This window comes from Phalacrocorax carbo, chromosome 1, assembly GCF_963921805.1.
Source record: "Phalacrocorax carbo chromosome 1, bPhaCar2.1, whole genome shotgun sequence".
NCBI lineage: Eukaryota > Metazoa > Chordata > Aves > Suliformes > Phalacrocoracidae > Phalacrocorax > Phalacrocorax carbo.
In genome coordinates this window covers 109,295,282-109,319,322 of record NC_087513.1, presented here as the reverse complement: position 1 = coordinate 109,319,322, position 24,041 = coordinate 109,295,282, and the positions used below count along the sequence as shown (strand labels likewise).

The 24,041-nt window shown below is 38.6% G+C and overlaps 1 protein-coding gene across 2 annotated transcripts in view; it reads right to left on the bottom strand.

Annotated features, from left to right (window-relative positions):
• CXADR (CXADR Ig-like cell adhesion molecule) overlaps positions 1 to 24,041 on the bottom strand; it is a 37,650-nt gene that overhangs the window by 8,976 nt on the left and 4,633 nt on the right. Inside the window, exons 2-7 of one of the 2 annotated variants that reach the window (XM_064470038.1) lie at positions 8,985 to 9,154; positions 8,103 to 8,307; positions 7,577 to 7,732; positions 5,340 to 5,462; positions 4,866 to 5,004; positions 4,322 to 4,508 (exon numbers count right to left, since the gene is read on the bottom strand). In XM_064470038.1, the coding sequence (XP_064326108.1) occupies positions 4,322 to 4,508; positions 4,866 to 5,004; positions 5,340 to 5,462; positions 7,577 to 7,732; positions 8,103 to 8,307; positions 8,985 to 9,154 (980 nt within the window). Of the gene's footprint in view, positions 1 to 247; positions 4,509 to 4,865; positions 5,005 to 5,339; positions 5,463 to 7,576; positions 7,733 to 8,102; positions 8,308 to 8,984; positions 9,155 to 24,041 lie in introns of those variants that run through there. The other variant, XM_064470031.1, reaches the window with a different exon arrangement.

Sequence of the window (24,041 nt, the reverse complement as noted above, 5' to 3'; positions counted from 1 at the left end):
TTTCAGTTCTACCTAAGATAAAGAGGGATGACATTTAATATACAGTTCCTTTCCAGCCTTCTGTTTCAGATTAACTGTTGAGATCACTCTGGTGTGTTTTTAAAATCGATCACTACATCTATGTATCTTCAATTGGAAGCCACAAATAAGTGCATGTTTTAAAGTATCTGAAGTTTTACTTCCCTTAGACATTAATGGGGGGGGGGGGGGGGGCCAAAAACAAAATATAAAATTATAAATGCCAGCATGGTATACACAGCCATATTTATTAGTTCATTTCCAACTGCTTAAAGAGAAAGCTGAAGCTATACACAAGTGCTGCTTTAAAATAAAGACAGACTACTGTTTTCTCCAACAGTTTTATTTCAAAAAGTACACAAGTCTGTCACAGAACTACAGCATTTTAAAATTTTGGATTTTGTTTTTACAAATTCACTCACAATACTTGTATTTTAAAATACCATTCCCCCAAAAGTGTGGATATAAAATGTCATACTGAAATTCATATTAATATTCAAAGTCCATGCTTTATGCATGAGAAGCATAACATAACATCATAACATTTTGGATTCCAGGAAATATTATTGCTCCAATTTCAATTGAGCTGTGCCTCAATGCTAGAGGACCAATAACCGAAAGGTCCCATAAAGCACCTATCAAGTGTATAAAACAAGGTTTAAGTGACAATTAGTATTATGTCTTTAGACTGGAACAAAGATCTAAAGTGATCCAGAATATACACTGTTAAGAACAAACCCAAAAGCCTATCATGGAAAGCAGTAATATACAATATTCAGCATTACAGAAAAACTTGCAATTAAGAAGTCTTACTTGCACTATTAAGCAGGAAGCATACATCTAACACGAATGCGACTATCAGTTGAGAAAGATGTATGCATTGTACATTTCTTTCAAAAGTCATTTTTTACCCCTCCAACAAGGCAGTTCTGGGCACTACACAGTTTTGGAAGAAGTATTCGTTTTTAGGTAAGGAAGTTTCACACAAATATCTTTAAATATCCATTTTAGAAAGTTTATGAAAACGCTTGTAATGTATGGACAAGTGTTACATAACCTCTACAGTATTACAAGTCTAACACTTTATTCACACCATGCTAAAATGGAGGTGGTTCTTCTATATATAGTAGTCCTCAACAGGCAAGTTTACAGTCATGACATTAACTAGAGGGATCTTGAGTTCACTGAGAGTATTTACATAATGGTACCACCCCACCCCACCCCCCCCTTTTTTTTTTTTTTAATAAAATTAGACATTTAAAATGCCACCTTCTAACTGGTATATCAGCTGCCATTACTTCCTAGAAGAGTTCTGTTAGCAGAATTATCTGCAAGATCAGACACCTCACGTGTTTAAACAGTTCATCTACACAGCTACAAGTCTTTGCTAAACTATAGCAGCTGCTTTTGAGGATCACAATTCAGTGTAAGTGAACAATCTGTTGACTAAAGAAATAATTCATAATAGCAGTATTATGTTTTCATAGTAGTCTTGGATCCATCGAAAACGGCACGATGATACCAACTTGAGGCAAAGCTTACCCCAAGTCAGAGGTTCTTTATTTCAGATAAGGACTATGTCAGATTCCATTTCTTTTTTTTCCATGCAATTACATAAATAGACAGACACTGTCAAGGCTGCTAAGCCTAACAGCTAGGCTCTGAGGGCACGTCACGCTGTCCTTCTGTTGTTCTGTCCATTTATTATTTTGTACAAACTGACAGAGCATTAAGCATACGTAAACTCTGCTCTGTATGCTTTAGTGAGATAAGTTTCTGTTCTGCAGTGTCCTAGGGCTTACCTGACGGAAAGCACAGGGTCTCAGGCCAAACCAAAAAAAACCCAAACCAAACAAACAGAACACAACCAACCAAAAACAAAACCCAAAAGCAAACAAACAAAAAACTAAACCACACGTCTAATCTCACATATGTCCACAGATGGCTAAGAGCCAAATTCAGTAGGTTTGTTGCCTTGTTGCTTAGGTTTATAGCTATCTCTCAGTCTGTGATTCAGTTTAGTTTTGTACTCAACTTGTATTCAAAATAACTATACCCTTTTAATTAAGGAAGGCCTTAGTTTCAACGTAAACAATCAGTGTATGATTAAAATCTCGGAAGTCTCTTCTATCACAATAATTGGATGCAAGAAGATGTCTCCTCATCTATTGTTCTTCATAAGCATGTGTTTGGCACAGTTACTAAACCTATTATTTACCACACAAGTAAAAGTCAATCATCCATCACACTGGTACAACAACTGAACAGTTTTCAGGAATATAAACACTTAGATGATAATTAGCAGTTGAAGGAGTAACTGACATTTTGAAATATAGAACAATACAGAGAGAGCCACTGAAGTCACATCCAAAAATAGGCATGAAGAGATATGAATAGTACACAAGAATCAAGAAATCAGCTCACAGTGTCATGTTTTAAGAACTGTACCATCATCTAAGCACCTGTCCAAGCAGTAAATTTAGGCACCAGAAATTTTATAAAATCAGAAGTTACAATCAGGTAAAGTTTATTGAAAAGGCACACATGAAAGATAAAAAAACCTGGTCTCTAACAGTATCAGTTTACAATATAAAAAAGTCCCAAATGTGTAAAACTAAGTCTAGAATACTTAATAGCCATTCAAGTTTCTAAATTCAGTATGAAGGGTATGTTCTTTACATCAGTAGTGCTAGCCAAAAATTGTGCACCTAACTACAGATAGGACAAACATTTAGTAGTAAGCCAAAGAATTTATCACAGATCTATAAGCAGCTACAAAAAAGCAGGCACTAAACCTAGAAGTTTGGGGAAATATTTTTTTCCTCACACTCTTGCTACATACAAATAATCCTAACATCTTTCAGCAGGCTATTCAGAGATTTCCTTCAACATCAGTGCCACATACTAATTGCCTGTAGAGTTTTTCAAAATACCTTGCAGTTTTTAACATCTGTAGCTAGAACAAGCTGAAGGGACTTCCCCTCCCACCCCCCAGCACAGGATGAGTTTAAGTTTGCAAAACCGGGAATAAAGGGTTTTAGTCTTTAAACATGAGATTTGTATCAACAATTCTGGATAACTATTTCCTCTCAGATTCTGGTTGCATGAAACTCTTGCTCTTAAAAGTCTAAATGTCTGTTAATAAGAATACTTAGGGCTATTGAAGAAGCAAGAAGAAAGGAGCTTTAAACTTGCAAATTCATACAGAAAGACATTAGCATCTTAACTAAAGGATAACAACTGCTTACGTGTATATGGGAAAAGATTTTTCCAAAGTGATGTTAGAGCAAGAGGACAGATAGCAAATACCAGTTATTTGACAGCTTTCATTAAAACCCCATGGAGCTTCTAGGTAACTGGTTTGGAAATAAGTAAGAGCACTGCCTTAGAATCTAAACAGGCTTTGGAAAATACAAGGTAAAATTAACTTAAGACCTGTATATGTCTAGAGATGCATATTCGTTCTTCCTGTGACAGCAAAAGTTGGATCTATAGCTTTCAAAGCTTAGATACCATTACCAACAACCCAATAGGACCTCTTGTTATCTGACGTAACTAAAACTAGTTATTACAGAAAAATTCATGTTTCAAAGAGCTTGCAAAGTCTTCTGTCACGTTTCTACTCACAGAAATTTTAAATTCAGAATAGATTCATTAAATTAAGTGAACCAATCCAATAACTGGCAGCCCCTGAAATAAGAGCTCAAGAAGTGCTCCAAACAAACATTACCAGGTTAAAGAACTGCATAAATATTCAGAGTCTGAACAGAATTCAAAGTCATCCTCAGTATTTCAGCCTTCTACAACCAGAGAGTGGCCAAGCTAAAATACTTCTGCTATTCCAAAATTGAGGGTAAAGTTTCAGGAACTCTGAGAAACTTCATGGCCTACATATGAAATGCTTTTGTTACTTCTCACTTGTGTCTCGCTGTTACATATTCAGAACGGCACATCAGCTGACAGTGTCTCTTCAGCAACCTATCAGAGGTCCAAATACCTTCAGTGTCTGATATTTATTTAGGAACTTCAATGCTTTTAGCAAATAGTTCAACTATCATATACTCCTAAGTTTCAAATTAAAAGAATTCATGGCTTTTCAAACTAACTTGTTAATTTTCTTCAAGGAAAGTTGCATGCCATTTTTTAAATGAGGGATGGACATGGTAGTTTCTCTAATACTTACAATGAACACTTTAAAAAGAGCATTTAAATTAGTAATATTTTATACTATGGACCCATCTTTGCTTTGTGCCGGAATCATCACTGGAACAGCTCCCATTCTACTTAAATTAGGTGCAGCTACCTTTGAAGATGCAAAGGTTGGGTTTTGACCAGGAGCGCGTTCAAAGTCTTCACTTGGGACTTGGCTATATGGAGTTTTGGTATATCCTTCCATATTTGAGGGAGACATTGAACCCAGAGAAGAACGATTGCTGCCTATGTAGCTGCGGGCTGTTGAACTGCGACTTTTTGGAGGTGGAACATCTTCTCTGAAATAAACAAAAAAACAGTTGCAGAACACGAGTCAGTCACTATAGCTATGTGGGAGCTTACAAAACAAATTTTCAGATTGCTTCTTTCTATTCTGAGACAGTAGCCAAGAGACTCACATATTAGTTTAAGCTCAAAAAAAAAAAATCAAGTATTCATTGCCTTTAAAATCTTTACTGAAATTAGACATGACTATACCATAATCAAAACAAAAAGTTCTCTGACAAGCTGTTAGTACATTAATAAGCGTTCCAGATTAAGACAGAAGTCTCAACTGTTAAGAATCTTACTTGCAGAAATAAACATTTAAAAGTTAATCCTCAAATACTGCTCAGAAGTTAGAGGTATGTTGTTACCTGATTTCGTGGTGTACTTCTTTCTCATATTTCTTCTCTCTATGTTTCTTACAGCAACAGAAGATGAGAAAAGCCAGTATAAAAAGACCCAGCAGAGTTCCTATAATAGCTCCAGCAATTATACCAGCTGTATTTATAGCTAGAATAGATAAATAACAATACTGTTTGTTAAGTATCAAATTTATATGACCAACTTCTTTTCTCTCAACGTTAAAACCAGTATGTTTTCACATGATCCAGGTTAAGAGTATATCACTGAATCACAGAGGGTATGCTTCAATCACATGCATTTAAAATAATAAGAGTTACAGCTTTCTGCACAAAAAGCAACATTTGGGGAAGTAAAGACTTGAAGTGGCAACCATCAGTTACAAAACAGGGTTGGTTTTTTAACCTTTTCGGAGTTTAGAAAAACAAGATTATTCAGTTTTAATACACAAAACACTATGTGACCGTTACACAGCAAACACTTACGAGGGGTGACATTCAGCTGAACAGAACATTCATCCGTGCCAACTCTGTTTGAGGCCACACAACTGTATGTACCAGAATAGTCTTGAGAGGCATTTTTCAAGAGAAGTTCCCCTGTATTTTTATCTACAAACAACAAAAGGTAAAGGTTTACAGTTTTCCAAAGTTTAATTCCATATTCAATACTACAGAATTATTAATACAGCACATAGATGAGAGATCTTAACTGAAAATGCAGTGTTAAAAATACCCCAAAAGTCTATTGTGCTGCAAAATATTATTTGTAAAAGCCTTCTACCTCGTTAGAAATTTATTCCTCAGCATTTGACTTTATTAAGCCTACAGACTAATTGCTCTGTCAACTGAAAGGAACAGATGCTTAAAGTAGGAAGTTCTCTCATCCTAACATAGAATTCTAAAATACAGAAGATTAACTGCATCCCAGAAGTACCTCCTTCTCTTCTCTCTGTCTAAACTGATTCTGTACAACCAGCCTAGATGCCTGCAGAACCCATGCTCTACATGAGGTCTAACCAACCTAAACGCTGCACTCCAATGGGTCACCAATTAAGTCTAGCTATGCTGACAGAGTAGGAGATGTAAATCAGTGAAAACAAAAAGAGTACTTATTTCCCCAGGGCTTCTAAAGCCATTGACAACTACCTTTGTGAGATTCTCCTATATGAACTTCAAATGGTTGGCATGCTTTAACTGCTAACAGATTTGTCACCAGCACTGCAAGACACTACATCAAAGGAACAAAGCACCACACAAATACTTTGCTCTTCCTGCTGAACAACAAGTTAGGTAGCATCTAGATTCCTGAGAACAAGTTCAGTGTCCCCAAACCTGAAGCCCAAAGCAAACATTGTTTTACTGAGTTACATGCCCCTTTTGCGTACTTCCTCAGTCATTCTTGTCCAGCACTGGTACTGTCAAACGATTTTTTTTGTTACCATGAGACAAATCTGGGATGTGAAGAAAGGGGAGTAACAACAGCTTAAGATCTTGGTTGTTACAGAGAAGGACACTAGTGATCAACTGTTCACTGCCAAAACAATAAATAAGAGATCAAACAGCACTACCAGGAGGCAAGGTCAAAACAAAAAACAGTACAAGGTTTGTCATATGTAGCTGGTTTTGAGATATCTTCTTTCTAAGATCTTAGAGGTTCTAATCAACAGAAGTTTAAAGAAGACTGGAGAAGTTCACAGAAGTCAATGTTGTGGGTTGGTTTTGGGGTTTTTTTTTTGCTTTAAATCAATTAAACTGAAACCATACCTGAATTTTCTAAGGCATCAGTTAAGGGAGGATAGAAGACCCACAGAACCACAGAAGTTCTTAACTCCCTCTCACCTAGCAAATCACTTTGGTATCATGTGTCTAAAAGTAGCCACTTTGTCCTATATGTCCTGCACAACCTGAGTTAAAATATGCTTATTTGTAAGCTGATTCTTAAATTGCTTCATCTGCAAGGAAAACGCACCATCAAAGTTTTCATAACTATAAAAAAGGTCAAAAAATATTGGTACTGAGCAGTACTTTAAAAAAAATATTCTGAAATAACTTTCATGAAGTCAAAATCACAAATTAACCTTCTACAATTACGTTCTTACAATAAAAATCCAATACACCACCACTATAATAATTTGTGATCCATTAGTCAAAATTCATAAGGTATAACTCTCTCCTGGATGTCAGCTCTTGTAAAGGAGAAGAGAAGGTTTACCTCTTCTTACTCAGGAGAGCTTTTCTTCTAAAGACTTCTTAAAGAACTTAAGTTCTGTCACTTGATCAGAAAGTGAAGATCTCAGTTCAGTTTAAGCTTATCTCCACTTCCCTAAAGGCAGCTCTAACCACCAGTCTAAACTCTGGTCTCACTCTTCCCCACTGCTCACCTGAGCACAAACGCACCCAACATCACCAAGAAAGAGAACTCACACACTCATGCACAGATGAGCATGATTCTGCAGCCTAATGGTAAGAATCTCAACTTAAAGCCTGAAACATTTCCCACTAAGAATTTTTAAAAAAACCACACAACCAATCCAAAAACACCACCAAAACACCCCCCAACTTGTTTCAAAGTCAGTTTTATTATCCAGTGAGAAGGCAGAAGTGACACTTATTTTGACTGCTCGATACTAAAATTAAGCATGGGATGCTCACAGTCAAGATAAGCCAAAAACACAAATGCAATCTTGAAGTATTTTAGAATAATAAGTGAAGTTTGACAGTACTCAGCATGGAAGTGGCAGGAAGTTCCTGTGTGCCAGATACTCTTCTCCAGTCGTAAGACAAAAGTGGGGATCCTTCTTGTGATGCACATTTCAAGATAACATCTTTTCCAATCTCGTGTGATCCTTCAATGGAACATTTAGTCCTTGCTGGCTTTACTAATAAACAAAGTATTATTGAATTACTAATAGTCACAATAAAAATGCTTACTAGTTGTGTTCTAGTAGGTGAGTCAATTTTGCTAAACACAAAGCTTGTGCAACAAACCACTTCTACACGTGGGAAGATTTGCTACAAAATACAAGCCATGTACAGAATTTTTTTTAATGCTCATTATTCCGAATATTATTCCCTTCATTCCCCAGAACAGAACAAAGTCAACCCCCTTGCAAAGTCTCAACAGTGGATGCATCATCACATATTCAGTTTGACTTTGCCTGACAGAAGTTTTCATTTTATATATTAAATATATGATGGAATAAACACATAAAAAGTGTCACTGAAAATTCAAGAAAAACATTATCTTACCAAGTACAGTCAACTGTATTTTTTGGCTTTGAACTCCAGGAGCCTTCTTCACTTTGCACTGGTACGTGCCAGTGTCTGATGCCTTTAAATTCAGTATATCCAATGAACCATCACCAGATCTGGGATCCGGATTAGTAAACTGCATCCGCTCATTCATAGCAGCATAATAATGATTATAAATCCTGTCTACGGCATACATAATTATCTACCAAAAAAAAAGAAATAAGATTCAGAAATCCACTTGGCATTTAAACGTTCAAAATAATTTGGTATCTTCAGATTGACAGTTTCTTTCTACTGTTTTGAATAATGCCAGAGGCATGACATAGCCAAATATCTCAATCTTCAAAATATCACACACAGTACTACAATGAACACTCCAACCAAACAGCTGCTCAAGTAGCAGCATGTCAGAGTTGACTTTAACTGAAAGAAAACGGTCTAAAATTTCTCTATTCTTCATTCTATCAAACCTCTCTACTAAAGGAATAATCTTTTTGATAAGGCTTCTGAATAAAGGAAAGAGTTCATAACTAATGAAGAGTCAATATGTTTAAAATCAAATTCCCATAAAACAGTTTTCAATCAGGAAAATAATGCAGGTATAAAAGCATAGTGTGTTTTCTGTAATTGAAGCATTTTTAATTTTAGAGTTCTCCTTTAGAAAACAAGTTTACAGTAAGAAATTTCTTCTCAATTCACACTTAATCTGATATTCCAAAATTTCCACTGTATTTCATATGGCTGATGCTTCAAAGTAATTTAAGATCACAAGAACCCCAAAACCTGTAAAGGTAGAAGTTTAAGAAGTCAGTAATAAAGTTCATACATTGATGTACTCGAACGACTGAATTAACACTGTCAGAAAAAGTGTCTACTTACTATTTGTTCCTTCTTTTGATTATCTGCTGGTATCAACACCCATTCAATATCTAGCGGGCCTTCATCTTCTTCTGAGAGTACAAAAGTACACGGCAACGTAACTTTCTCTCCTTGTGCTTTTTCAAACATTGATTGGTCAGTGGAAGTTATGCTTAAGCTTCTTGTTAGACCTATAAAAATATATTCTTGTTTTAAAACCACTTCACATGTAGTTTTCACTGTAAGTGTTCTATTATATATCGGTATATATTAAAATCCATCATCTACTTTTCCTGTATAGAAACCATGTCATTAGCCAGACTTGTCACCATTTAAGAGATCCTGTGCAGTATGTTACTGAACACAAAGCAAAGTCGTGTACTATTCATTTAGAATCATATCCAACAGGTAGTTGTATCTTTCAAACCATAGAATTTTTTTGTACAATCCAAGTCCCATATGAAACTAAATAAAAACTTTCTGCAGCAGGTTTTTCAAGTTATTAGAAAATCACCCTACCACTACTCCCTCCCTCACTGGTAAAATGAGAGCATGGAACAGTGATGAAGTCTGCCAGGATGGACAGGATTTTTGTGAAGTCTTGGGTTAGAACAAGTAAAGTTACTCTACCTTGAGGTATAAGGGCTGTTCTATCTACAGGGAGTGAACAAACAAATCCTTTCCAAAAGTCTCAATGAAAGGACAAACAAATCTAAAAACTCTTCTTGTTTTATTCCTCAGAAAAAGACTGTACTCCTTATTGGCATACCTCTAAGCAAAACGTGTTTCCAAACACGTTTCCAAAATTTTCCTCAATTCAACCCTAAAAAAGAATCTATACAGTGACACAGACTTACTCAAAAGGCCTGAAGGAAGATTCCTCTTTTGTTACAATAAACATAGGCTTCCCTCATCAAGTGTATAGGCCTGTACATCGAGATCAGAAGTGGAAAGCTTCATTTACTCGTTATAGAAACAGGTTAGGCATTTGTACATCCACTGTTTTGTCCACCTTACTAGGTACCAAGCTCAGATTTCCAGTCATTTTATGTATGTAGGTTGCTGCCCGTTATAGCTAGACAGTCACACAAACGTTACCACAGCCACAACAGTTGCAAGGCCACAAGAAGAGTAGTGAAGATGATAGATTGTTTTGATGGATCTGCAGAATCATTGCCTCAGGTTAAATTAAAAAAAAAAAACAACCTATAAACAGTGCATCTATGCTCTAACTTGCACTTCTATGCTAGCTCAAGTTATTATCTAACTTGCACTCCTCCATATAGTAGAGAAGCTCTAGTGCATTTCTGCAGTAGGTCAGACTGCAACAGCTATCCTTCCACCTTGCTAAAATTGTGCATCAAGTCTTTGGATTCTCTTCCTGATGTCAAAACAAAGGGATCTTTAACAGATATTTTTAAAAAAAAAATCAGAAATAGAAAGCACCTGACATACTAAATTCCAGACAAAAGTCTCCAAGAAAAGACCTTCGCAATTGTTAATAACAAAAACACAGTTACAAATTAGGTAGGATTATTTCACTTCCTGCTATTCATGGTAAACTTTGCATGGTAATACCTCAATTCCAGAAAAAAAGCAAGAATCATCAATCTGAGGTACAAAACAGATTTAGGTGCAATGTTTCTTACCAACCGATGTACATCTTTCCAAAGACAGTTCTAACAGGTTCATATCACTTATTTTTTGACCACAGTAGACATATCTGAGGAACTCGCTGCTACTATGTTGAATTAATACTATCTCCTAAACGATACTGGTCTCTGTGAATACTGGTTGACTTGCCACAGATACTATCTCCTTCTGAGGTATCTTTTCAGATTTCCACGTGTAAAACTAGCCACTTTAAGTATCTTAAAATGGTCATTTGGCAGTGACATATATTACAGTATAATCCTTAAGTTTGGTCAGTTTTGCATAAACAAAGACGGTATTACTACTAACCATCATCTCTGGAAATGTAGATTCAGAGGACATTTGTGTTTCCATAAAGCACAGCAGCAAAGAATGCAAATTCCTGATCTGGCCATCAGTGACTTCCCTACTCTTCTGTTCCCCTCCCTGCCACTGCCTCATTAAGGCACTCTAATACAATATTCTCGATTTCATCTCCAAATTGCATTTCTGCATTTTCATTTTACTATATTAAAGGAGCAAAATGGGATGTCAAGTACAGATTTGTGACTGATGATGAAATACATTATGTTACTTCCCTAAAAGCCTCAAATCTGTAACCTGGAAAATGAAAAGCTTTCGTTCTGAAGGAAGAGTTAATCAATGAGGCAGTATTTCCGCTTTATGACAGCATCTCCAAAAACCGGTGCTTTGTCATTTGAAGTTCCAAAACAGATGACCAGAGAACATATATTGCTTCCCCCTCCCTGCAAGGGAACCTGCTGAGGATTTCAGAAAGCGATCAGTAATTCAGGTAAGAGGAACAAAACAACATCTGCCTCTCTGCAGTGGATACTAGCTAACAGAATCATACTTTGGAGATGCTACAACACATCTGTACTACTAAAAAGTATAAAACCTTTGATTTTTAGGTGATGCCTGATGAAACGCACAACATAGCCAAAACAAACTGGACAGAGGAGTATTCATATGTTGATTTTTTTGACTAATTTTCTAAACAAACAGGACTTGTAGAATCAATGTTTTATTTCTCTCCCTCTTCTACCACTAATTGTTCATCTCTGACAATTTCACCCAAATACAAAATGAGAAATAACAGTCCAGTGTAACCAGAAGTCCCTGAAGTCATACATTTGTTCTGATGTAACTAAGAAGTGTTAGATTCTTCAATTATCTGTTGCCTCTTTGTTACCAGACAACTCCACGTGAGTATAATTTCGAAGTGGGCATCAGCCAACCTGTTTCTCCTTCAGATGGCAGAACACTAAGAAAAGAAACAAGTACACTGGGAATGAGAAAGGACAATGTCAAAACCTGGAAGTAATACATTTCACAAACACACTCCTAGGAAACTAGGCTCCTGCAGTTCTGCCGATCACATGGCAGCTTACTTGAAGTGCTTTAAAAGCCACAAATAGCGAACAGTTTAGTCTGAGCTTCTACTACAGCACTCATTTCTCTGATCCAAAGCATATGAAACAACATAGTGACCATAAGCCAAATAAAAGCAGAACCCAACTGCCTAAAGTGACCTGCTGAAAATTTATCTCACATAGAAGATCGTTACAAAAATTGAAACTCAAAGGGTGAGTAGTATGTTCACACACGTTGACTGCATGTAAACGTGTCAGTGGAGGATGAAGGACATAAACCTTCTGATAGCTCTCAACAATCATTCCTGCATGTGAAGCTTGCAGCACACATTAGCTGATATGAGAGGTACCCAAACATCAGTCTGAGCCTCCTAAGTCTCAGAGACTTTTCATAAATCTTAATTCCTTTCTTACTGCGTATCTCCCAACACCTCATTTTTATTATATTAGTGTTCCACAGTCTCCTTCTTACCTTAAGAAGACGAGCATATAAAGCTATTTTCCACTTTCTCTTTTTTTTTTCTTTGAATTATTTGAATGACAGGCAAAAACAGCAAACATCTCAATTAAGGCAGATGTCAGAGGTAGCTGTGTTTGAACTAAGTACTAGAAATACAAGGGAGTGGCAGGTAATACTAGTTGGAGATTCACTTCTACTGAGCAGACACACACATCTGCTGCAAGACATGCTGGTGAAGGAGGTTTGGCCAGATTCCATACATTAGAGAGATTGCCAAGGGTCCTCTGACCCTTGGACTATTAACTACTAAACTACTACCCTTTATTATTATTACTAATATTGCCTTTTTCTCCCCCCCCCCATGCTATTAACAAAGGAGACCTGGAGCAAATCAAAAGCTATCAAAAAACTCCACATGCAAAGAAGGACAGGGGACCCCAGCTGATGTTTGTTCTCCTTGCTCTTTCATGTGAATGGGAAAAGGCTTATGGAGACATCCTAGAAGTTAACAACTTGCTGCACGACTGGCACTGCAGGCAATGTTTTAATTTTTATGGCCACAAATACCCCTGAGAAATGAGGGCCGCTAAGTCCTCTAGACAAAGTGGGTAAGGAACATCCCCATCAAATCTGGTGACAAGCACTTTAAATGAGAGGTCCGTCAGGGAATGGTGATAGAAGTCTGCAGGTAAGGGAGGAAATAGAGATTCAGACATGTTAAATACACGGGTCAGGTTGCTGGGAGGAAGAGAGACCTTAGCAAGGGTAAAACATACTGAAATGGGAAAGGGGAACTACAGCAAATGCCTGTACACAGAACTATGATACCAGAGTAACTGAGACATGTGGGATAGCTCACGTGACTGGAGCTCTGTCATGGATGGATACAGGCTTTTTAAAACAGCCAGGAAGGAAAGAACAGCAGGTGAATTGCCCTCTACCTGAAGGAGCAGCTGGAACACAAAAACGCTGTTCTACAGGACAGCAGGCTGGTTAAGAGCTTTTGGGTCAGGATTAAAGGAGAGGTCTGTATGGCAACATCACAGTCAAAGTTTGTTACAAATCACCTCATGGGGTAAGAAAGCAGATGAACTCTATTTCAGCAATTCCAGAAAGTCTTTAAAATCAGAGACTGGTTATTGTGGGACACTTTAACCTCCCTGACATCCACTGGAAGAGCAACACAGCAAGACACAAACAATCTAGGAGGCTTCTGGAAGATTTCAGGGAAAACCAGATCCTAAATAGGTCGACCCTTTTGAGACTTCATTGGGATTGCTTTCAACAAAAAAAACCAACTTGCTGGGGATGGCATCAACAGCACAACAGCGGCCTTGACTGTAGTGACCACGAAACAGCGGAGCTTAAAATCCTGAGTGTGGTGAGGAAGGCACATCCAGTGCACTTCATAAGGGCAGGATGACTTAGTAGGTAGAATTCTGTGGGACCCAGTTCTGAAAGGCAAAAGAGCTCAAGAAAGCTGGCAGGTATTTAAGGACAACTGCTTCTAACCACACAAGAAGTACAGCCCAACACTCAGGAAAATATGCAGATCAATCAGCAGCTTGGCCTAAGGAGGAGGAAGCAAGAACAATCTGCCATGGGAGGAATACAGAAATATTGCCCAGGCACGCAGCACCCCTGCTAGGGAAGTCAAAACCCAACAAAGCCGAAAGCAGCAAGGGACTTAAGTGCAACGTGAAATGAAAAGCTTCTACTAGTACATGAAAAGTAAAGAATCAAAAAGGAAAATAGGACAGGTGATTTAGTGACAGTTGACATGTACAAGACCAAAGCACTCAGCGTTAACTCTGCTTGGAGCAGAAGGTGGGATGACTGAGGTCATGTCCAACACAAACAATTCTGTAACTGCCTTACAGACCTGCATGAAGCCAACACAAATAGTGATAAGATGGCCTTTTCTCCAAGCTTTCCCAAGCCCCACCTCCTTCAGTTTCCACTCAAATCAGGAAGATCCAATTTCTTTTCACTCCCCTAATATGCTCCTCAAAACGTGAGTGGATTAACTGTGGCATCTAACTGCTAGTATGCAACAGGCAGACATTTTATCAAGCTGAGTGAATATCTCTATCTGTTTTGGTTAGCAGGGTTTCATGGAAAAAATTTCAGACCTTTTTCAGACTTGTTTTAACACACAAGGTGAGGACTCCTCAAGTCAGTTACCCCACTTATTCAAAGACACTTAGCATTAAAATATCTTATTTTTAATTGCCACAAACAAGTCACTGCAGAAGGATGTGACACAGAAGCATGCAACAGATTCTCAAAAAAAACAACTGAAAACTCTCACAGAAGTGCAATTGGTCCAAATGCATGTATATTGTTCTCCAGATATTTTGCAAAACAAACATGTGCCACATTCAGCTGGGGCAAACAGAAGAATGAACCTTTGACTGGGTGAGAAGAGACAAGAACCATTCCTTGACGCAGAATAATAAGTAATATCCCTTACATAAGTTTATATCAGAAGATGGTAAGAAGTCAGTACACATTTTGGACTCTGACCATTCAGATTTAAGTTTCTTAATGTGGAATAAAATACTTTTTCTCTAGGAATTGACATTCAAGAGCATTGCAAACTACACCTGCATCACCGAACAAGTTTTTGCACAATTTCTGAAGGGGTGCAAACCAGTATACCATCTTTATAGAAACTGTATTTCCTTCTGAATATCTGGACATACCTTCAAATACCACTCAAGTGGAACACAGCTAAGCAAACTACATTATTAATATTTCTAAGAATAATCTAGGGAAAGTCAAAGTGAAACGTTTGATAGAATTTGATGGAAACCATTTTCTAATATAAAAGAATCTCCAACACAGAGCAAACAAAAAATTAAAATGGAGCAAAGCTTTCTCCATTCCAACAGAGACACAAACAGAGCTGTGATATATACTAACAAATAACAGAAAGCAAATTTTCATGAGATTATTTATACTTTCAGTATTTTCTGATTTAAATTTTAAAAAATTAAAAATTCAGGATACCCTGAAATTCTGGATTGCTGGCTTACACAAATATAACTATAAATTTAAACTTGGCATGACTGCGCTACAGCAGCTTTACATAAGCCAACAGACACAGTCCCTCCCTTAATGGGTGATGGGAGAGGAACACTATCAGCTGGAACAGCAGAGGGTATGGCAGCTGACATACACCGAGGGGGCAGGAGTAGGGGAGATGCACCATGAAGGCAGCAGGACTGCCACCAGGTTCTGACTGAAACAGCAATCACTAAGGAACACAACTGCAAAGACACACAGACTGCTTCTACATGGGGTAAGAGTTGAGTGCAGAGATGTTGCTGTACTTAAAGCCATACGTGATCCATCTGCAATCTGCATTTGCACAGTACTTCAGGTTTTTTTGAGAGTCTGCTAGTAAAATTATCTTGTTTGACAATAGCTGCTTCTAAACAAGGAATGGCTGTAAATACACAAATGCTTTTCTTCACAGAATGAGGCCTTATAACAATGACAAAGTAAATAATGACAACCAGAAATGCATGTTAGTGCTTTGAGAGATATGAGCTGTAAGATTCACTTAAGAGATGCTTCAGCTTAGACTCTTCTTTCAAATACAGATTATGGGTATAGCTGTGATTAAATCTTTTCACTTGACAGACTTCAGTCTCAAGAACCAATTCTCCACCATCCTCATTTTACTTCTGAATGTGCCTCTCATCAACAGTTACTTTCCTCAGCTAGCTCTAATGATATTAGAAAGCAAAGTTTCCCAACTGTCTCCTTCCACCCCCGCAGTCAGACAGAAGTTCTACAACATCTTATTTCAAAACCATATTTCTGAAATAAGGCCCTGTAGAACTGAGGGAGTCAACTTTTACACCCTTGGCAAGTAGGGAACATGCACCAAGGCAGGTACACACTGAGAAGTGCCTAGCTGAGGGAAACTTCCCAGTGTTTACTGGCACAATCTAAGACAAACTAAGTCTCCTTCACGGCTGAAATCCCCACAAGAACCCACCATCTCACAATCTTCTCCTGCTTCCTCACAACACAAAACTTCAGTATCCTCAAGTGATGCCAAAACAAGCCTCTGCAAGGCAGCATGCTCCTAATGACATAAGCGGATTAAAAGTTGCCTTTGCAAAAGTAAAGGGAAAAGAATATTTTACATTAATCATTTTAGTGATTTTTACAGTACCCAGGAGCTGAGTGACATCAATACAGCCAAGACAGCCACAAGCTGCAGAGTTTGCTTATGCTGTTTTGCCACCGTTTACCATAACTGACTGCACCACAACCTGGATCCTAGCTTTCCCAGTGGGACCCTCAAAGGCCAGAAAGCCTAGCTTCAGAGCTGGGTTCTCACATTTTCCAGCTTCTTACCTCCAACAGCAAGAGTAAGGCCCTGTTGCAGTTATAGCTTTCTGGAATTTGGGCCAAATGCTATGAAGCTTTGGTGCATCTAACTGTTCATGTGTCACAAACCCTACAACTTCTGGCAAATTCCGATAACATTGTATTGCTGGTCCTGATGAGGTCTGACACAGGTTAAGGCAGGGTTAACCCCTCTTGAGTTTCTGTAGGCGTTATATCAGCATTCAGAAATTCAGGCTAAGCAACTTGGGGGGACAGGGAATCAATTCTGATTTTTCAACCAGCTCTAGTCCTGCTTATTTTTCTCAACTTCACTGTTTTTCCATGGGATACATGACACAGAACACAAAGTTTCTAAGGACTCTTCTTTAACTTAGTAAACATTAAAGGAAAAATGGCAAGAAAGAAGAAAAACAGATGTTTAACAGAAAGACAAAAAAAAATTGTCTTCCCTTTAGAAAGCCAATTCAACAGATTTGGGGACTTTCAATATCAGAATGAAATACTAAAATTCTCTTTTACAGCCAAAATACACAGAAATTATCACCAAATGTTTCAGGACAGAATCCTGAAATACTTATTAGTTCAACACACATCCTATTAATTTAGCCAGGCACCTAGGTACCAAAGAATGCTTAACCTTCAAAGCAACCTCACTTCAGGTAAGAATAAGCAAGAGATGAGGGAAAGGAAGAAGCAAGCAACAGGCAATGAACTACCAAAAACAAGATAATCATGTAGCAGTGAATAAAACAAGAAAAAACGGCAGAGCATTACTGCACCTGAATCTATGGTGGATATGCATCCAAAGAGCAGGTTTGGCTTTAGTATGTAATAACTGTAGAACTTGGCAGGGAATTCAGATTTTTAGGACAACCCACTGCTGATAAAAGCAAATTGCAAAGTGTTTCCTAACAAAGTAAGCACTGTCTGGCTAGTATCAAAAGTGTTAAACCATTGATGTTTAATATGCTCCTCAGATCACATTTTTCCCATGCTTGACACTGTGGTTATCATACAATGCTACAATACAAACTTCATAGAAAAACACAGTTCACGGTAAGTAGTAAAAAAACCAAACCACACCATCTCAGCAAAAGCATCAAGCACTTCTTAATCTAACATTTCCAAAACTATTGCCATTAACGTACTACATATCCCTCTACTTAAACCTCAGAAAGGCCCAATCCAAAAAGGTTAGAGAGAAGATGAAAAACTTGACTTTCTATACTAGCCTAAATCTACTAGGCAGAATGCTGATTAATCCCTGAAGACAGACATTTAACATTCAGACAAAAGATGTTCACACCTGCATTTCATACTTCCCAGGATAGTGCTCTCTAAGCTAATCAGAGTCACATATCTTAGTGAAGCCCTTCTACTGTGCAGAAAAGGTATAGTTTATGGAGCCAGAGAAAGTAAAGACAACCCAGGAATAAAAGTACTCACCTAAAAAAGAAGAGATTTGGCTCCCAGTCCTCGCTCCAAACAGTCCCCTCCTTCCTAGTCCATTCAGTCCCAGACTAAACATAACAACAGTCAGAAAACTAAATCCACAAAGCAATTTATGGAGAAAAGAGTTTGGGGTTTATATGGACACTTAGTGTTAACAGAGGCAAGATTTTAAATCCCTCTCGCATTTTACCTCAGCTCCTTACCGATAGCAGAATGAAGCTGAGTGACCCAACTCCCAGAGTTCTGGTTAAGCTTTCAAAACTTTTTCCACAGCTGGTGCAGCTAAAACACCTATGTGCATAGAGGAAGGTTCTGCCACAAGCTCAAAGAGAAGGCTGATGAAACAGCAGAAGCACTTAAAACAAAATACAGGAAAAAACCTGCATGTCAGAATAAGCCTAGTGAAGTTCTATCATCTGGGTAGTCAGCTCTGCTGCTGCTGGGTCTCAGTGGTTTGTACTTCCAAACTTCACTACCTCTGAGAAACTGGAGGGTGACTGGTGGAGAGGTAGGTGAGGGGAAGCACCACTTTTTGAGACACATTTACTGGGCAAAGCCTCCCAGTTCTCCTTACCCTTAAAGTAACCAGTGTGACATTACTTCTTAGAATCATGGATTTACTTTCTCCCTGCTTATTTCTGACTTTCCTCTTTTCATCTGCTTCACAATTAAAGAGGACTCCACTACTAAGTCTTATATTTGTTTCTACTGTCTGATCCCCAGGCTCACAGAAGAAACATGGTGTTCAGCAACCACTGAAATGGGACCAGTTCCAAAAATTGAAGTTTTGCTACTAGAGCTTAGAAGCTCACAATTTCTGCACAACAGCTCAAAAAGACCTATTCCCTTTTGGAATACCACAAACACCACCTTAAGGTGATCTGCTCTGAACAGAAGCCAAAGCTGAAGCAATCCTGCATTGGTCTAGCCTGAAAAATCTGACAAAATACATCAAATCAACAATAACCACTAAGTTACTGAATATCTACCAGAGTTCACCTCAATCTACAAATCCTCTGTCAAATCACACAAGGAAAAAAACCAAACCAAACCCCTAAACCAACAGGAAACAGGCTAAGCATACTTCTTCAAAGACAGAAGAAAAAAAAAATGCTCCTTCAGTCTGGATGTCCTGAGACAGCATCAAATTAATAACTAGCTCTAATTCATGTAGTGTTGCATACCCATGCCTGTTTAAAGATGTACTGCACAATTAAGTTAGAAGCTACTCATCCTCCCAGTAAAAAAATTATTTTACTTTAAGACTCATATAAACAGATCTACAAATAACTCCAACCCTGCAAATACATAGCATAAACTTAATTTCATTCCCAACCGCAATTCCCTGAGGTCAGCTGAAATAGTTATGCAACTAAAAAAAAAAAAAAACATAAAAAAAATCAGGGGCTAAAGCTTTACTGATCTTTTACTCACACACACACCCCCAACTTCTTTTGCTTCTTCCCTGACATCTGCTTTGCCTTTAGATTCTATCCAACATCCCTTTTCTTTTACAACTGTCCTTGTGCTCCTCACTGGTTCAGCACATTTTTCAAGCTTTTTTGTTACTAAACCCAAAGTAACCAGCTGAGTATCCTAGCAACTACAGTGGTTGATGACCTTACTCAAGAGGGACATGCTTATCAAGTCAAGAGGGAGCATTCGTATTTCATTACTGAAAGGATATGCTTTTGGGGGAGGACAAAATAAAGGGGGAGGGGATATTTTAACAAAAATCATGATTAATCTTAATTTTAAGCACAGGAGTACTGTTTAGCCCAACATCACAGAAGATCACTATGAGTTCTGAGTTTTAATGCTTGGTCATGTTTAAACAATCCAGTGTGACCTAATTCAACCTGCAGTATTAAGGGAATGACAACTAGAATACTTTGGATTTGCCATGGTCCTGCCCTCTCATCCTCAGGTTTGGTCCCGTCACCTCCCTTTACACCAGTATAACACTTCATGCAAAAAGGCAGAAAGCTAGAACAAAGAGTTGACGTCGCTAGTAACTGACACCGCACTCCAATATTTTGCTTTCTCTCTCCTAGTAGGGTTCTCCAAACAAGACTCCCCCAGGCAGAAGGTAGGGGGTGGGTGTGACAGCTTGAACAAAAGCTAAAAGGCAGAAGGTTCCACTGTGCCTTTTGCAGTGGGCAGGATGTGCTTCATTTATGCCTGGCCAACGCACCGGAATTATTGCCTCTAATGTGTATATATATTCTTCTTGGATGAAATGGAATAATGCAGGAGTTACTAGTAATTAAGGATCACAGTTAGGAGTGGAAACTAACACCTGACAATTTTAATAATGCTTGGGCCAGATAGGAGGGTATTAGCAATGAATGCCTCATTGACAAGAGCCTCCTAAAAAGAATACAAATCAGTGGAACTTCAAGGACTAACACTGGAAACATCCTGCTACAAAGAAGGGTGTGAAGATAAGGGAAGGCCACAAATCAGTCAGCAGTGATAAAAGGGAACATCTTGGCTCAGAAGACACCGAAGCATGGAAACTGGGGGAAAGATAGTTATGGCAGGGGGTGATTGCAACCATGACTCAACTGAGGGACAAAGGGACTACCGCACACACTCCTCTTGAGCGTGCACAGTGAATTAATATCACACTTTGCTTTAAATTTAAGCAAAGAAGATACAGACCAATGGAAGAAGAGGACAGTCAGGTCAATGATTATGTATTAGATAAGCGTGGTGTGTTTACTTTCATGTATAAACATCAAAAGTGAACCCCAGTAGGTGTGCATGCTTGGACCAATTATCCCCCGTGCACCCAGTGCTGTAATAAAGGAACGCCTGCTTTCTAAAAGTCCAAAAGTGAGTCTCTGAAGAGAGTTCTTTTAACCGGCTTTTATGGTATCAGGTGCACAAAGCCAGAGACAGCAAAGCTGTGAGACTGGCCTGGCCCTGCAGAGGGTTTGCTGACATTGCCAGGGAGCCTCACCATGGGAGAGCCATTTCACATCACACCTGCACCAGCCACACTGCTGCCAGATCTCTCAGCCAGCGGCACTGTGCAGCCCCAGCTCACCTGGCCACCAAGTGCTTTGAACTCCTGAACTCGGCCAACGGCAAAGCCACACACTCTAAAAAAAAAAAATAGTTCTTTTCTATCAGCTGAATACACTCACAAAGGAGCTCAGTGAGGTTGCTCTGGCACAAGGGAGGGAAGAGGGACCCGGCACCACCGCAACGACCTCGATGGACACATGAAGCTACCCCAGATGTAACTGCATAACATCTGTAATGCAGCTAGGTGTAACGTGAAACTGTACCTTCAGACAGCACTTAAGAGCCATTAAGGAACCTTCTAGAATAGTATTAAGAAGTGTGAAATGAAATGAGGGCTATCCATTAAAGACTTTTTCAGCCAAAGGAAAACAAAAATCGGAACCAATATCCTGGCACGACTTACACAAAAGCCTGCCTCTCCTTTATGGAGTCTACATCAACGTCACAAGTTGTTTTTGCCTTTAGCCCTTCAAGTCGCTTATTTTCCAATTACAAACTGATACTGAAGGCTTATACAGTCACTACTAATCAAGTCACATGACGCGATTTCTCTTTCCTGCCAGCTTGATGGCATTTAGAAAGAAACTGAATGAAGCAGCCCTCTTGCAGTGTGAACACGTTAGGCGCATCTGCCAGTTGATGCAGCAGGGAATTAAGTACAATCAAACACTTAACTGAGCAGCTGTATTATTTTCACTTGAGTAAATGGGTTTTGGCTCTTCCAAGCTACTGAACCAGCAATGTTTTTCCCAGCACGTGCAAGTTTTGCATTAAAATTGAAAATTACTTCATTCAGTAGTACAGGACTGGTTCTTTGGTGGGTCTGGGGTTTTGTTGTTGCTTTTTTTTTTTTAATAAAAAGGTAAATCATCACAATGACAGAAGGAAATGACTGGCTGCCCACTTTTGCTTCCCTCCTTGCCACTGCCCGCCCCCCCCCCCCCCCCCCCCCCCCCCCCAGAAACAGCCAGAAACAAATAAGCTCAAAGAATTAGGAATCCACCCCTCCCAAATAATCACAAAGTTTACTAGTAATTTAAAAATTTAGCAAGGCTTTAAAATATACACACACAATATTTTACACACCTTAAAACAACTGAGATGAAACATTCCTTGTAGCTTGTGCTGCCAATACATCTAAAAGCAAGAGCTGAAAATGCAGGCTCAGTGAACATATGACATTTCAATTCCCTATACAAACTTACGCTGCATAAGTTGAAACAGTTGTGAGTTTATGAAATTCTCATCCTTCCTTCTACATACACCAGATATTTCTTGTTGATTAATCATCCTTCAACATTCTAAGTGTAGGTTTTAGCTATAGGGCATAAAACCAAATCTATTAAAAAAATGTAGCAGCAAGTGGAACTGTAAAACTTGTGACCATCAAGCACCTCAGATGCTTCCTAACAGCAGCTAAAGGACATCACAGCACTGGTGAATGGCTCCAGCCTACAGCCAATAAAGCTCCAAATCTTGCCTCTCTATCACACCACAAGTTTTGATTATATGATCTAGTAAGTAGGTGACAAAAAAAAAAACAAAACCAAAAACAAAAACAAAAAAAATCAATATACTCCACCCACATGGGTTCTAGCTGACTCTTTTGTTCCGACTCAGACTCAATCTCATTGAGTTGGATCAGGAAACAAAACAGGTAGAAAACTGACCTTACAAAAATTTAGTAATTTTTTGACTGTGAAACTCCCTGAACTGGTTCACCATGGAGCCAGATGAATGCCAGGTACAACATGAAATGGGACGCAAAAATGATCTTTTAAGGTAACATCTAGCCATTCAGCTGATTGCCTGATTTAGTGATGTAGTCACACTCCCCAACTAAGCTCCCCACAGGCCAAGGTTATACAGACAATTCTCTCCTATGCAAGAATACTGATCAGCAGAATGGATTTCCCTCCCAATGCTCTTCTGCCATCCTTCCTGTCACTCATTCCTGCCCCGCGCCAGGGCGAGTTGTTGGCAAAACTCTTATTCCAAATCCTGCAATCCTACCAGTTAAAAAAAGTTCAAGTTTTAAGCAGCCTCAACTCAGACCCATTCACCAATGAAGGCAGTTGTGCTGTAAAAGCAAATGACCAGCAAGGGTGCAGGGGCTGCTTATGTTCAAGCTGCTACTGAGAATGGGTTTCCACGAACTATAGCTTCACTGCCACTTACTCCCATGGCAACACACTGAAGTGGCTCTTCTTATTACCATCCCCTGAAAGATGCAAACTAGTAAAAAGAGGAAATCCCTAAAAATATTTTTTTTTTTTAAAAAAAGGAAGAGCCAGCATAAGCTAATGTATATTTAGCTCGCAGTAATTAAATTGCGGGGGGGGGGGAGCATTCTTACAAACTGGTGAGCCACAAAATTGTTTTAACATCTCCTTATTTATAACATTTCACAGAGCAGCTAAAAGCTCCATGAAATGAACCAGAGGTTACAACTAGAGAATCCCTTCCATTAAAAGCTTATGAATGCATGCAACCAACGAATGATGAAATTAGTTAGGAAGTATGATGAAACAATACTGGCCCCCAAAACAAACTCCCTAGTCTGTACAAATCTCTGTGCGCTGTGGCAAATGAGTTTTAACACACTCCGATACTGAGGCAAATTCAAAGATATTTACAAGGAATTTCTCAAAGCATGAATGGAATCAGTAGCAAAGCATACTAGTACTTGTATGCAAGTATATTTTTTGTAAAGCAGCAATAGAAGCTAAACCAGCCATT